This window comes from Sinohyriopsis cumingii, chromosome 2, assembly GCF_028554795.1.
Source record: "Sinohyriopsis cumingii isolate HCF-2022 chromosome 2, ASM2855479v2, whole genome shotgun sequence".
Classification (NCBI taxonomy): Eukaryota; Metazoa; Mollusca; class Bivalvia; order Unionida; family Unionidae; genus Sinohyriopsis; species Sinohyriopsis cumingii.
Genome location: NC_142962.1, coordinates 159,322,952 through 159,337,604, shown reverse-complemented (window position 1 = coordinate 159,337,604; position 14,653 = coordinate 159,322,952). Strand labels below are relative to the sequence as shown.

General features: G+C 38.4%; 1 protein-coding gene across 4 annotated transcripts in view; it reads left to right on the top strand.

The window, feature by feature from the left end:
• Nucleotides 1–14,653, top strand: part of LOC149806200 (uncharacterized) — a 119,286-nt gene that overhangs the window by 81,852 nt on the left and 22,781 nt on the right. For all 4 annotated transcript variants that reach the window (XR_016419868.1, XM_089951126.1, XM_089951125.1 and 1 more), the window contains exons 4-7: nucleotides 884–998; nucleotides 2,426–2,528; nucleotides 4,097–4,767; nucleotides 5,956–6,023. Coding sequence is in view for 3 of the 4 variants with exons in the window: in XM_089951126.1 (XP_089807252.1) it covers nucleotides 884–998; nucleotides 2,426–2,528; nucleotides 4,097–4,767; nucleotides 5,956–6,023 (957 nt within the window). In the remaining variant the exon portion in view is untranslated. The remainder of the gene's footprint in view (nucleotides 1–883; nucleotides 999–2,425; nucleotides 2,529–4,096; nucleotides 4,768–5,955; nucleotides 6,024–14,653) is intronic.

Below are 14,653 nucleotides of genomic sequence, written 5' to 3'. Positions count from 1 at the left end.
AAATGCTTTTTACCACTATATACCACTCGTCATAGTGTATCGTAGTTTTACGACTGGCAACGCTTGTGTACGGATGCGAAAACCAGTTTTATCATTGTAAATTTAATGTACTGTGTAGAAATAGATGTAAATATACGTATTTATTGCACGCCTAAACTCGACCAGAGTGTCCTGGCCATTTGATATAATGTCTTAGCTTTAACTCGAAAATATAGTTGAACGAAATCAAGAGAATGCTCAAGGTCTGTACAAGCGATTTAAACGCTCAAAACATGGCTAAATTCAAATTTCATCTAAGCTCAGTGGTTCATTAAATACATTCATCATAATATTAATTATTGCCTAGTTGAATTCAGTTGAAGCTTGATATCAACGATATAGACTGATCCAGACATTGCAGTTCCCGCTGCTCCAGTGGTCTCGGTCCTAATGTATCTTTCACTCAAATGTCAGACGGCCAGGTCACTATGGTCGAGTGTAATCAAACTCAGTGCTTTCATCTGTGTTTGTACTTTCGAAACAACAAGTGCAGGTAGAAGAAAGTTTCGCTTTCGGTACGAAAGCCTTTTCAATCGTTCAGCTGTGACACAGAAAAGACGGCATAGTCACGCGAGAGTCTGTTGAAAGTAGACTAGGATTATAAAAATATTGAACGAAATATAGTAGAGCTAATCCTATCAGAAACAAAATTTGATGGGCACACTCACAAGAGTAAATAAAAAGCACAAGACTTTACCACAACATAACATAACTATACGACAACATAACTTATTGTTTTCATAATAGTTTTGCACTGCATGACGCTGGACGGGAAGACATTTGAGTACGCTACGCTTGCCATAAAATGTGCCTCTGCTGTTATGATAATATTTTCTCAAAACAGAACGGAAATCGTTTTGTCGGAAGAGAGCAGAAACAACCGCTACATTGGATACTCGATGTTATTACAGTTCATTCAAAACATTGAAAACACTATTTACAGTGCTGTCAACAGAGAGGTTAGTAGTCTACATTATACCGTTTAAACATGCGAAACCCTGATTAGCGGATTGTTGTAAAATGATTATTACAATTTTTTTTGAATATCCTTAAGTGCAAGATAAAAGATGCAAGTATTTGCATCTCTCCCAAACGTCCATGCCATTTTTAATACCTAAGCACAGATGTGCGCTGAAAAGTTTAGTCCTTTTATCATGTTGAATTAAATAATTTAAAACGAATATGCAGAACCTATTCAGAAATAAAATGGCTTTATTATATAGTTCTATACAATATAGGAATGGTTTTAATGAACGTTAACAAAAACCTCGAAAAGTCCAAGATGTGAAACAATTAATTTGTAAAAGTTATAATTTGAGTATATTATTCTAGAGCTGGGTGCGACAACATTTTTATAACGCAGTATACTGTGATATCTCTGAATATACCACGATACGTACCATGGTATACCGCAATTATATGGGGAACCAAAAATTCAGAGTTTATAGACAGGGAAACTTTTGGTGTGATGCCAATACCAGGACAAGATATTTATCTTAGAGGGCCATTAGTCCTAAAACACACAAAACAATCGAAAAAATATTTAATGAGCTTGAGAAATGCATAAAACTCAACACCCACCCCCAAAGAAACATCTCTCCTAAATATCTTAGGATGATTCTCGATCTTACAAGGGAATACACGAATTTAACACATTAATATATCCTGCAAATAATAAACACATTAAATTATTTAAATCCAACTTTTTTCTCCAAAGGTTTGATCTCGCTCGAATATGTCTCACAACAGCCCATTTGGTCACTACGCTGGCATACCTGACATGGGACAAACATATGTTTAACGGATTATAGATATAATTATACTTTTAATATTCAAAATAAATTTGTGACAAAAACAACTGTTTTGAAAAAAATGTTGAATTATTTTGTCTTGGAAAATGGAAACATGCTGTTAATATCAATAAATTTGTAAGAAAATTACTCGGGAAAATATGTACGTTCCATACTGACTGAAACTACCCAAGTACCGGTACAGTGAAAGGGTATCGTAGTGCGTAGCACATAAAAAAAAAAAAAAAACCCACCAAGATACGGCGGTAAACCATTATACAACGTACTTCTATTATCCACACTGAGTGTATCTTTCTGAAAAGGTTTCTACTTACAGGTACTTTTAGCCTACTTTCATTCGAGACTATTTAAATTTGTTGATTTACCGATGTACGGCTGTTTTGTTGATTTACTTTCTTTTGTACTTGTAATTTGTAAAGGTTATTATTTGCTATTTAAATTCTAAGACACTTGCCATTCGCGAACTCCATGACAATAAATGACATGGAAATTAAAGTGCGTTTACAGTATACATTTACATTCATACGGATATTTTTGTTACAAACTGAACCAACATTAAAATTCTAATTTTGCAGAGTGAATGCCTTCGCTACGTCACAGAGACTGTTGATGTAGTCCAGAGAACCCTTGAGCAATGGAAAAGTGAGAATCCCGATAAAGAATTCAGTGTCAGGAGAGGTAGTATTTTGTTTTTACAATTATATATATATATATATATATATATATATATATATATATATATATATATATATATATATATATATATATATATATATATATATATATATTGATTAATGTTCTAGATTCGCAGACCGAGATATTCCGTTCCGTCTTTTTAATTTGCTGGTTGGACTGATTTTGCATGGTAAAATACGCATTTTTGGAGAGAGAAAAAATCAATTTTTGATTGATTTCAAGTATTCAAGTAGAATTAAAGTCAGAGAGAGAGAGAGACTGTGTATGTGTTTGTTTGTGTGTATGTGTGTGTGTGTGTGTTTGATTAGGATTTTTAACGTAGCTTTAACAATTTTTCAGTCATATCGCTACGATGTCTACAGTGTGGCGGTTTATAGTGATGTCTAACACTGGGGCATCATGCCACAGACATGTAGCACGATGTAGCACGATGTCCCACCCAGTCACATTATCCTGAAACCAGGCCGACCAGTTCGAACATTAACCTCTTAATGCTGAGCGCGTAGCAAAGCAGTTCTTAGTACCAAATTTGTAAGTACTTGGCATGACCCGGCCGGTGTTCGAACCCACGACCTTCCGCTTCCGAGGCGAACGCTCTAACCACTAGGCCACAGAAGCGGTCAGAGAGAGAGAGAGAGAGAGACAGAGAGAGAGATGAATATGCGCAAAGAACTGAGTATAATTTCTTTCACTAAGACAATAGATGCAATTGCCTATTGCATGAATCCATTTCTTTAGCACAGCAAATATATTGGTAAATTGGTATTGACGATGGATATTCAACACCAAATTTAGTGTTCATGGTGAAAGTTTAACAGCATGCTGTTATTGACAATGGATGTTTAACAGCAAGTTGTTATATTGGTATTGATGTTTGATGTTTAATATATAGATTGCATTGAAGCTGTGTATTTTGCAATAAGTTGGTATTGATGTTGGATGTTTAACGGAAAATTAGTATTTGACGAAATTAGTATTTGACGATGAAAGTTTAACAGCAAGTTGATATTGACGATGAAAGTTTAACAGAAAATGTTTTGGTTACATAATACAATTAGATAATAACATATAATATTGTATTTTAAGTACAAGTTGCTTAAAAACAACAACTGGATAAAGTTACAATCAAATGGTTTTCTTGTAGGTTATAAGCATGTGCATTTGGGAATAGACAGAGGAACAATTCTTTATCTGTATTTTTTTCAATAAAATAAATGACAATATTTGGGTCCCAATTTCAGTTTATTGTGCAAATATTAACGTTTCAAACCATTTCATTCCTAGAGTGACCGAAGTGGACAACGATATCGTTACAGATGTTATTAATAGCATTGTAAATATTACACTAAACATAACGCAAAAATGACGAGAAAGCGTTTTTCTCAAAATCAGGGAAAACCATGTTTGAAGATTCATGACAGGAACATCGCTGCTGATTTTGAGACAATGGAATTTACGTATCTAACTGAAAATGTTTCTAAATTCAACCTTTTTACTCCATAACTCTGAAGGAAATTTAAGCATACGTGTTATGTATCTATACATTTCAGACCTTTTTGGGATGAATATGCAGGACTTCATCGACAAAGCCTGTCCAAAATGTGCTTCAGTCCTTTCCAATCCAGTTCCCACCTCAGGTTTTTCCAATCCGATTATTTCTCCAGTTGTTTCAAATCCGATTACAACCCCAGGTCTTTTTACTCATATTACCACTCCAGTCTTATCCAGTCCGATTCTTGCCCTTTCATCTGAAGTTTCCGCGGCAGTCATCCAATCATCTACGTCAACAGCTGATACTTCAAACGAAAATCGGAGAAACAGTCACAGGTTTGAGCCATATCCGTCCACCAGTTTGACTTATTCGAGAAGTTCAAGACACTACAGGTCAAGACAGCATTCAAGAACATACACGGTCTGCTACTATTCTAAAAATCGCCTCCCTCTCCGTGTTAATCGTTCTTGGAGGACTAGTGTGATACTAGAGACGGATATACACGTCTTCTTAGATGACGATGAAGAGGATATAAGAGGAAAATTGGTAGTCATGTTGGTAGTGATGCACGGGTATCATCACATCAATGAGGATGATTTGGTCTTTCTAAAGTCTGCAAGAGGGAAACTAGATTTACCTATCTCACCGCCGGGATTTGAATGGGACGGGGACAAATTACGACGGCTCATAGGGAATGGGAAACTCCATGTAATGGTTCGAGTCAACAAGGTAAGAAAATCTCCATGTGGAAAAAAATGTAAATAAGAAAAACTGATATTATATGACATTCATCCTGGTGTGGTATGATTAGTCAAATGACAAGAAACTTTCTTGCTAAAACAAAATTTATTGCACATTTCTTGAAGTGCTGAACGATTTTAACTCTCCCTGGTGAAATAAAGCATGTACAACAACAGCTAATGTTATGTCTGTATATATAATAACGCCTTAAAGTTTAATTGTTATATGTTCCAAAAAGATGCATGTAAGATTCATTTGGCGCCTTGAGTATAAACCAGCCATTTACATCCACTTGATCAAACGCTGACAAACATTTGGTTTTGTGCAAATTATAAGTGTTCTTCAAGAAGAGCAAAGATGGTATCGTTGGAGATTTTAAAATACGTGTCTATTCTTTATCATTGTGCAATATGTGTCAGGAATTTCAGAGTTTTATGGAAGTTTTTTTGATGGAGTTCAAATTGCTGCACCTATTTCACAAACAACATTTTAATGTGAAAATGTATAATTTTCAAAAATAATTCATTTGAGAATTCGAAGTAAATTATTCCATTTTATTTTTTCATCTTAACAAACTAAATTACTTTAGCATGTTTCCGATTTTTTATATATATTGAATTTCTAATTATAGACATGGCAATTAGTGTTAATAGGTTAGGATTCACTTTTCACTTATACATTTTACACGTGTGAATGTTAGAATATAACATTTCCATTAACACTCTTTTGCGATCAAGCAACATCACTTAATTCACCTTTCTTCTGTATTGCATCTCAAACAATAGTTTAAGAGGACACATCTAAATAACTTAATTCAGATAATTTTTACGTTTCAAAAGAATTAATTCATTTCACTGAGGACCTATTATTTATTACTTAGCAATAAATCAGCTTGCTGAGCGTAATAGGTCAAACGTGCAACACCACCACCACCAACAGCAACTTATTTTGTGGATTTCTTATGAAGCAAAAATCCCATTATTATAATTTAAAAGTAAGGACGTTATCGAAGTAAATTCCACTTCCCAGTGTTATCTAAATCGATGAATTTTAAGATAGTTGACTTTATTACAAAATGTAGAAAATATTGTATTGTTTCCTTCCATTTATCAAAGAAAGAAAGAAAAATTAGGATAAAACTACTTCAATAATATTGTCTGTATATCGTTTGCTTAGGAAAGAGATTCGTCGTTCAGCGAAAGTTGTTTCTTTTCTGAATGCGAGAGAAACGATTCACGAACAAGGTAAGATACAATTTAATTGTTTCCTATTGCCTAACTGAAAGTTATTAAAGATTAAAAATATGCAAGTGCTATTCTCTATCATTGTCGTGCAGATAATTTGAGCTTACATGTTGGATATGCATTGCATTACTCAGTACGGCGAGCGGCCAGGTTTTGCTGGCACACACACTTTGGGTCAACAGTTCAGTACGATGAGCAGCCTGGTTTTGCTGTTACACGCACGTTGCATGTACCTCTCAGTACGGTGAGCGGCCCGGTTTTGCTGTTACACACGCGTTGGTGGCTATCTTAGCACGCTTGTTTCATATGCTGTTGTACTGCTTGCAGTCGTTGTTTGCTCAATTAAGAGAATGTAGATAAATATACAAGTCCAATATACTGCTGTCGTATATAGTACTAGCTGCATTTATAATCGAATTATTTAGTATAGGATAGAAGCAGACATCGGTGATGTCATTTTTAATTGCGATTGACAGGGATGAGTTATTCAAAAGAATGTTACTGTTGACACGTTTGGTAAAGTAAATGTATGCAACAGTTCAGTCCTTGTTTTTAATTATTGAAGTTTGAACTGCAATGAGAGGGACCCCTTTGTTCTGTAATTTTTTACTTGAAATTTAAGCCTTGTTTGGTGCATTGTTTTAGAGGTAACTTGAATAAGATGCTCAACCTACAGAAGGCAAGTCTCACTGAGTGACTAATGCAGAAACAATAGACATGGATCCTTTGCCAAAACAATAATCGGAATTACAAATTTGTATTTTGTTTTAAAATAGCCCCAAGGAAGATATCATGACTAATTTACAAATCAAGAATTGTAGAAAGTAAATATGCAGACATACTTATGTATAATAAAGTTCTTTATTCGTCAACGTGCAGCTGTTATTTATTGAATGTGCTATCAAAATGTTTGGCAAAAAGTCACCAGATTTCCGCAATATTGTTAGGCTTTCCGTGAGTCCTTGTGGGCTAAACATTTAGCACGTCGAAGAAGTGTGATATGGAGAAACCAAGTCTGTGCTGTCTTGTTCTACCAACTACACGATCTAAGAAGGTGATTCATCAAGTCCCACGAAAGAAGCATTACAAACTAAAGCACAGGCCAAGGAAATCCAAATGCATTTAATACTTGTTTGGCTCCAATCTTATACCGGTAAAGCTCTAATTATGAATGAATCTGTGATAGTAAAGTACCACGGTTCCGTATATGCAAAGCTCGTACTCCCAACGTGAATGACTTCCCGGAGCAGATATATTGTCATTGGTCAGCATATCGTATTTATGACTGCAATGTACACGTGCACTCTCTTGTACGGAAACAACGACTGCATTCATGTCATGCTTGTACGCAAAAACACTGTGAAGAAACAGTGTCACTTGAAAGATCATAATCCTGCTTTCATTGCGAAGGAAATTGTTCCCAGTGAGTAACAGTTGGGAAAGTTCCAATGGACATGATCATTGTTCCTGACTCATTTCAAATGGACATTCAAACTGAACACAACGCACTAGAAAGTAAACTGTGTTGCTTAAGATGGCAGGGAACCATGCATGACTTCACGCAAAAACGAAAGAGGATTTGTATGTAAATGAAGAAAACTGAAATCTATAAGGTAGTGAGCATTGGATGCATTTATTACAACTTGAAACTCGTGTTACATATACTTATATATGTATGCTAAACTTACAACTATTACTTAATTATAAATATTACGTATACTTTATATATATATATATATATATATATATATATATATATATATATATATATATATATATATATATATATATATATCTGTGTGTGGGGGTGTTTGTGTAAAGCGTGAATGATGGAAGAAACAAGAAGGTGGACACTTCTGTCCTTGAGAAATGTCAATATTAAATACAGAAAACAGTCAAAACGTCGGATGGGTATCCCTTGTGCTACATATGTTGATATATGTACCATATATGTTATAAAAATAGAAGTGTACCTCTCACGACAGGAGCAGCAGGGGGGGGGGGGGGGCGAATCCGACATTTTGTCCAATCGTTATTTTGCTTTATTACTTTCTGCACTCAGCGGATCCGGTGTAGTCAGCGCCCGGTAAAAAAAAAACGACGACGGTCTATCCTACACGACGGTGACGTCATTTGGTTTAATACACTTTTCTGCGCGCCGATCCCAGCGTCGTCAGCGTCCGGTAAACACAGCGACGACCGCGTCGATGTCATTTCCCCCCCTGCTGCTAAGGGGCTATTTACAATGAAAATTAGTTACAACTAACCGAATATTTGGTCAAGTCCGATACGATATCGTGTCCGAGGATCATGTAAATTTATCGTTACAAATCCATGTGGGGTCGACTGAGCATGACTAAAAAAGTTTCGAAAACCATTAAAGTCCATGTCACCGCCGCACCATGTCTGCCAAATATTTCGTAGCGTGTGTGTATCAACGCCGTTGAATACAGCAAGAATATTACAGTTGTCTCTGATTACTTTTGGAATCTGAGTGTATCGTTCAGTGACATATATCACGTCGGTGTTTTTATGCCTGCCTCTGGAAAATATCCTAGCTGGGTTTTTTTGATTGTCTAACATAACATCATCGTACACGACTAGATTGTTAACGTCGCCATCAATATCATCAATACCTGGTGCATCATTGATATCTGTAATAAACTCAATAACATTTTTTTCAGCGATCGCTGATGCATTCTCGTTAAAATCTTTCAACACCTCGTAGCATCGTTGATCATCCACGCTAGGAGCGATTAAATACAACTTATCCCACTTCATCCATCTCATTATTAAATTAAGTAACAATTGCGTCTTGCCGGATCCAGATGGTCCGATGATAATCATCCGGATCGAGTTTGGTAACGCTGCAACATGCTTAACTGGTTCTCTCGTTTTAGTCGCCGAAAAATCAATTATATCCATATCTCTATACATAAATTATGGATCTATATTGTGTGAAGTGTAGAGTGCGTACTGGCACAAATGATATGACAACCGTTACAACGAGAAATAACAGATCGGCGCTTACTGGTAAGTGTGTACAATGCGGTACAAAGAAATTTAGATTTATTTCTGCTAGACCCCGGGATGCTTTAAAAAAAAGCGAGGAGGTGATATTGCAGCCAAGTTATCAAAACTCCCCGGAACCCCGTGGGCAAAGTATCCAGGAGAAAAGCACCTCCCAGGATATAGCTACTGTGGCCCCAGAACACGATTAGATATCAGACTCGATGATCAAAATCAGCCCAAACCCGGTCAGTATCCAATAAACGCTATCGATAAGGCGTGTCATGCTCATGATGTTGCTTACTACAAAAGTAGCGATCTGCAACAGCGTCATATCGCGGATGTAAAATTAATTCACGCGTTAAATGCTATTCCTGATAAATCCCTCAAAGAAAAATTGGCTTCATGGTTGGTAAAATCGGCTATGAAAGGTAAATTAATGATTGGAAGCGGAGCTTCTCGCGCTGGTAATTGAAAACGCTAGCGTTTATAATAACAACATGGAATCCATCTATTATTCTCCGAGAGGATACTGGAAAGTAAAGGCCGCAATTGGTAAACTCGCAAGCGCTGCAAAGGTAACAAAGGCCGTTGCGGCTAATTGGTTATCCAAACAGGCTATATGGCAAATCTATCTACCACCGCCTAAACAAATCAACTTTTCGCGCTTTGATGTCAGCGTACCTAATGAAGTTCATCAGGCTGATATACTATTTCTGCCGCATGACAACGGTTACAAATACGCGCTAACTGTAGTTGATGTTGCGAGTCGATACAAACAAGCGGAGCCGTTAAAAACAAAGTCAGCAACTGAAGTAGCCAATGCGTTTGAGCGGATTTACCGAAGGGGTCCTCTGCGCTGGCCAAATCTATTACAAGTTGATCCTGGCAATGAATTTCGCGGCGCTGTTTTATCAACGCTGAAACATCATAGCGTCGCGATACGACGAGGTCATACTGCGCTACATCGTGATCAGGCAATTGTTGAACGATTCAATCGGACTCTTGCTGAACGGTTATTTGGGTATCAATACGCGAAGGAATTCATCCAAGAAAAACGATCTCGTGAATGGGTCAAAAGGTTGCCAGGCGTAATTGCAGCGTTAAATAACGAGATTACCCGAGCAATCAACATGAAGCCCAGCGACGCGATTAAAAAAAAGTATATACCCGGAAGATCAAAAATAGATAGCGTTTCCAAGCCGATTCTCGGCGATGTCACTGTTAGATATCTGTATGAACCAGGAGAGCTTGAAGGCGGTAAAAAAAGAGCTACTGATCCTATTTGGAGTGTTACCACACATAACATATCAACGATAACACGATCAACTGGTAGACCACCGATCTATAGACTGGATTCAACTGCTCCTCAGCGCGGATTTACTCGCGAGCAACTACAAGTGATACCTGACGATACTCAATTACCCCCACGTGGCCTTAACTAGCGCCGTTGCGTCTATTGCACTCAAGACAAGTTAACCTCACATTGTTTTTGACATGACCGAGACTGTTATCGATCCTATCCACGGTAAATTGGCGAGCGTCTTTATCCGAATAACGCCAGCGCATTACACATTTGCAACTCGCGCAGTGATTATTCTGTTGTTGTCGTAACGCAATTATTAATTCGGCATCAATATCAAAACGCCGCTGTTTTTTTTTATCCTGTTGGCGGTAACCCGAGAGTTTTCTATCAATGACGCTAGCATCAATAATGTCATCGTTGTCACTGGCTTCGTCAATAACAATTCTTCGAAGCTGATTCATTCTCCGTACTCGGGACACTGCAAGATAGACTAGATTTGACCATTCGATGCGATTATCAACTATCCAAACAACTGTATCCGTGATAGTTAATCCCTGCGAGGAATGTATTGTCGTTGCGTATCCTAGCGTCCACGGGGATTTATCAGCACGTAGCGCGTCTTCGACGACGCTGATATCAACGAGCACAATATCATTCAGCACGAGAATTTGTTTTTTTGTCCCTGACGCTGTCGGGCCCGGGATTTCAACTTCAATGTTCTGCCGCCGTGTGTCCGCGGGTCTATAACATAACGGCACTGGACGCGTTGGAAACTTTTCCTTATGCAACGTAAACAACTTCCGCTGAAGTGTGTCTCTGACTATCTTTCTACTCGCTACAATCAAATCGTTTGGTCTCCATGTTTCCCAGAATTCATTTAACGGCGTTTCCGGAATCACCTCGCGGATTATTTCACATTGAACTCTATCCGGCTGTAATCTGATTAATTTTTTAACCTCACGCAGTTGTTCATCAAGTGATCGGTAATCAGTATCGGTTTCTTCATAATAGTCCACAAAATTCTTTAACCAATCATGTGGACCCTCGCCGACAAATGGTGGTGGTTGGCCATGGTCGCCACACATGATTACCGCTGTATTCGCGCGCAGCAACCACTCAAGAAACATTTGTAAAGTATCTAACGAGACAGTACATATCTCATCCCAGATGATAACCTCAGGAATAAATTTTTCACCCATTCGATCAGGAGTCCACTCACCGCCGCTGTATCGAAAAAAGCTGTGATAAGTAACGGCGTCAACATTTCGTTGTTTTATCTCTCGCGCTAGTCTATGGGTCGGTGTAATCACGATTATACTTGCCCGCGTTCGAAATAATTCAATTGCCCGAGTCGTCTTTCCTGACCCGCCACAGCCGCTTAAATAAACTGTTTTATATCTACAAATTGGATCAGAACACGGTGGTGCATTAGACCATTCTGATAGATTATCACCGCGTAAGTAATTATTTTCAACGGTGACATCTGCTGACGGGGAATAATCGCGTCGTATTTCATTTTTAATTCTCCATATACCCCAACTCTCGTCCGGACTAGTAAACTCGGCTAAGTTTCCCTTGTACTTTACGTCTATATAAAATGAATCAACGGCTACTCTAACCGCAGTGTCGGGAAATCTATTTATCATCGAGAATAAATTGATAGCGGCGTAACCCAGCATAGATGCCCTCAAATGTGGATACGCGGGGCTGTCTCCATCGCTGTAGGAAACAACTGTATCCAACTTTGTTCCATTGGACAGCAGAGCTGTTTTGCAGTTCACGTATCTATTTTTTGCCACTGCGTCCTTGATTACGAAATCATATTCTGCGTCATCTATAATCAGCCGTGAGCAATATCGTTTGTAGTCGCAGTTTTTTCCACCTTGTGTGAACTTACCGATTATTCTTCTACCGAGATCTTTTGCCTCGCAGTTCCGTTGGTTGAATATCTTTTTGGACCATTCGATGATATATTCCTCGTCGGCATCAATGTGTTTTCTGGATTCGTCAATTATGCTATCTTGACGCTCTGGTTCTGGTAACCAGACTTCAGTCTGCGCCCGGTATGATATAATCGCGTCACTGACAATCAACGATACAAGCATGCTACAATCAATCATATACCGTAGCAGCGCTATTGGCAGCCACTTCTTTTCAGCCATGTGTCTACCGATCCAAATATAACAACAGCGATGAAGTCCTGCCGCGAATTCAAATGATACTATGCGAGCGAATCCGGTTAAATCAAAATCAGGCAGTGGTCCATTAATAGCAACACGAGTCATTTCATGTCTGGGGTGTCCAAATCGTTTGAAGTACACAGCGGCGGATCCATACCCGAGAAAACTCGCTGGATAACAGGCAACCATATCAACCGAGATCATAGCATCGCGGTTGTATTCAGTGTTCCATAGTCCACCGTGATAATATTCCAAACAACTGGATTGTACATCCGGTAGAAATTCCTTGCGCGTTGGTCTCCACGCATTTTTCCTTGCTGCAACATGAGCCGCAACCGATGGAATCGTAAAACAATTTGTTAGCAGTTGTTCATCATGCTCTTCAAATTCCATGGCGGTTTTTTTCATCTTGTTGTGAAACGCTTCAGTGCGATATAATTCACCGTTTGGTCTTACAAACTGATCAAAGGTATCCATGTCGTTTTCAGCGCTGCGAAGTAACCACACTGATACAGGGTCGTTTTTACACAAGCAGGCAATAGCATCAAATAGTTTCCTCTCCGCGAGAAAACCATCCTCTCCCAGGAATTCCCCCGGGATATACTTTACTGTTCTATCCCGTGGAAATATTGTGACCGCGGGCGTCCACGCGTGTTCGTTATGATCAATAATTTTGATTGGGGCTCCATTTGATTTATACTTTGATTCATATAATACTTCACCGGTTATCGTTGTAACGGTTATTGGAAATCTCAGCGACGTTTCTAATTTCGCTATGTCGCTGATGGTTGCTCCTCGCTCGCGCACTGTCTCCTCCCATTGGTTTATTTTGCTACGTCGTAAATCGGTCAGTTTATTTCCTCGACACGCATTTGTAAAATGCTCTATTACTCGTTCTGCTACACAATTTATCCCCGTTGACTGTTTCATCGGCGCTAGTTTTCCGATATCAGGTTTCTTATTTAACGGGTATATTCCATAGACAACTGCTGTTTCAGGATACGCTCGTTCATAGTATGGTCTGTCAACTCCGGTTAACAGCCCCGGCTTGGAGTCGCGGCTAACAATGACTGTTTTCTTGTCGCTGAGAACCGGTTCAAATTTATCACGTATGATCCAATTACCCGATTCCACCCGGACAATAAATTTTACTCTGAAGAAATACTTGCTGGAGCCAAGTTGTGATATTATCGTTGCCGCGCGTTTGTCGTTCATGGTAGCATCAACAACACCATCAATTCGAAATGTTGACCAACTATGAGATGCACCATCACGTTTGAATTCATTGATACAATCGCGTATTTTATTTAACAGGGTTCTGTCGTTTATTGACGCTTTTGGTGCGTCCTTGAGGGCTCTATCGAGATTGAACTTAATATTTTTCCAGGGCTTAATTGCTGCTAATCTCTCGAACTCCTCCATATAATTAAAACAAGTATTTAAATAAAAGAATATAGTATAATGAATAAATGCAAATGGTTGATGATTGGGTCGACAACCCCGTGCAATAAATCATGTAGAGGTGAATTCTGCGGGTATCATTTACAAAGCGTTCGTAATGGTTCTCTTGGCCCCCTACCGTGCTTGGTTTGCCACGTTGGTGTAAGAGGAAAATCACAATTATGTATCAATTGTGGCGGAAAGCGATACAGAGAGTTAAAACGCTATTATGACAAGCGAATAAAAAACGCCGTCATTGACCCCACCGCTGACTCAGTCATCAAAACTCCTCAGGACTACATTGCAAGGTTTATAATTAAACCAAATAATGAATTAGACAAGTAGTATTATTATACAAATGAACCAAGAATTTCAGCCGCATCCCGTGCTCGTTAATTACGAGGCATCTCGCGACGGCGTTGTTAGAAATTGTAGACTGAAGAAGCCGGTTGGTACCGTAAATAATCGCGGGTATTTGATGTTTACTGCGGGAGGAAAAAGCTATTATGTTCACAGGATTGTATTTGAAGTATTTAACGGATTAATCGAGAATGGGGTTGTGATTGATCATATTAATAATAATAAGACTGATAATTCTCTTATAAACTTGCAAGCTATCTCGCAAAGTCAGAATACCAAAAAAGGCGGAACCGGTAAATACTCAAAAAAAGCAAAACCCGTAAAGTCATTTGATA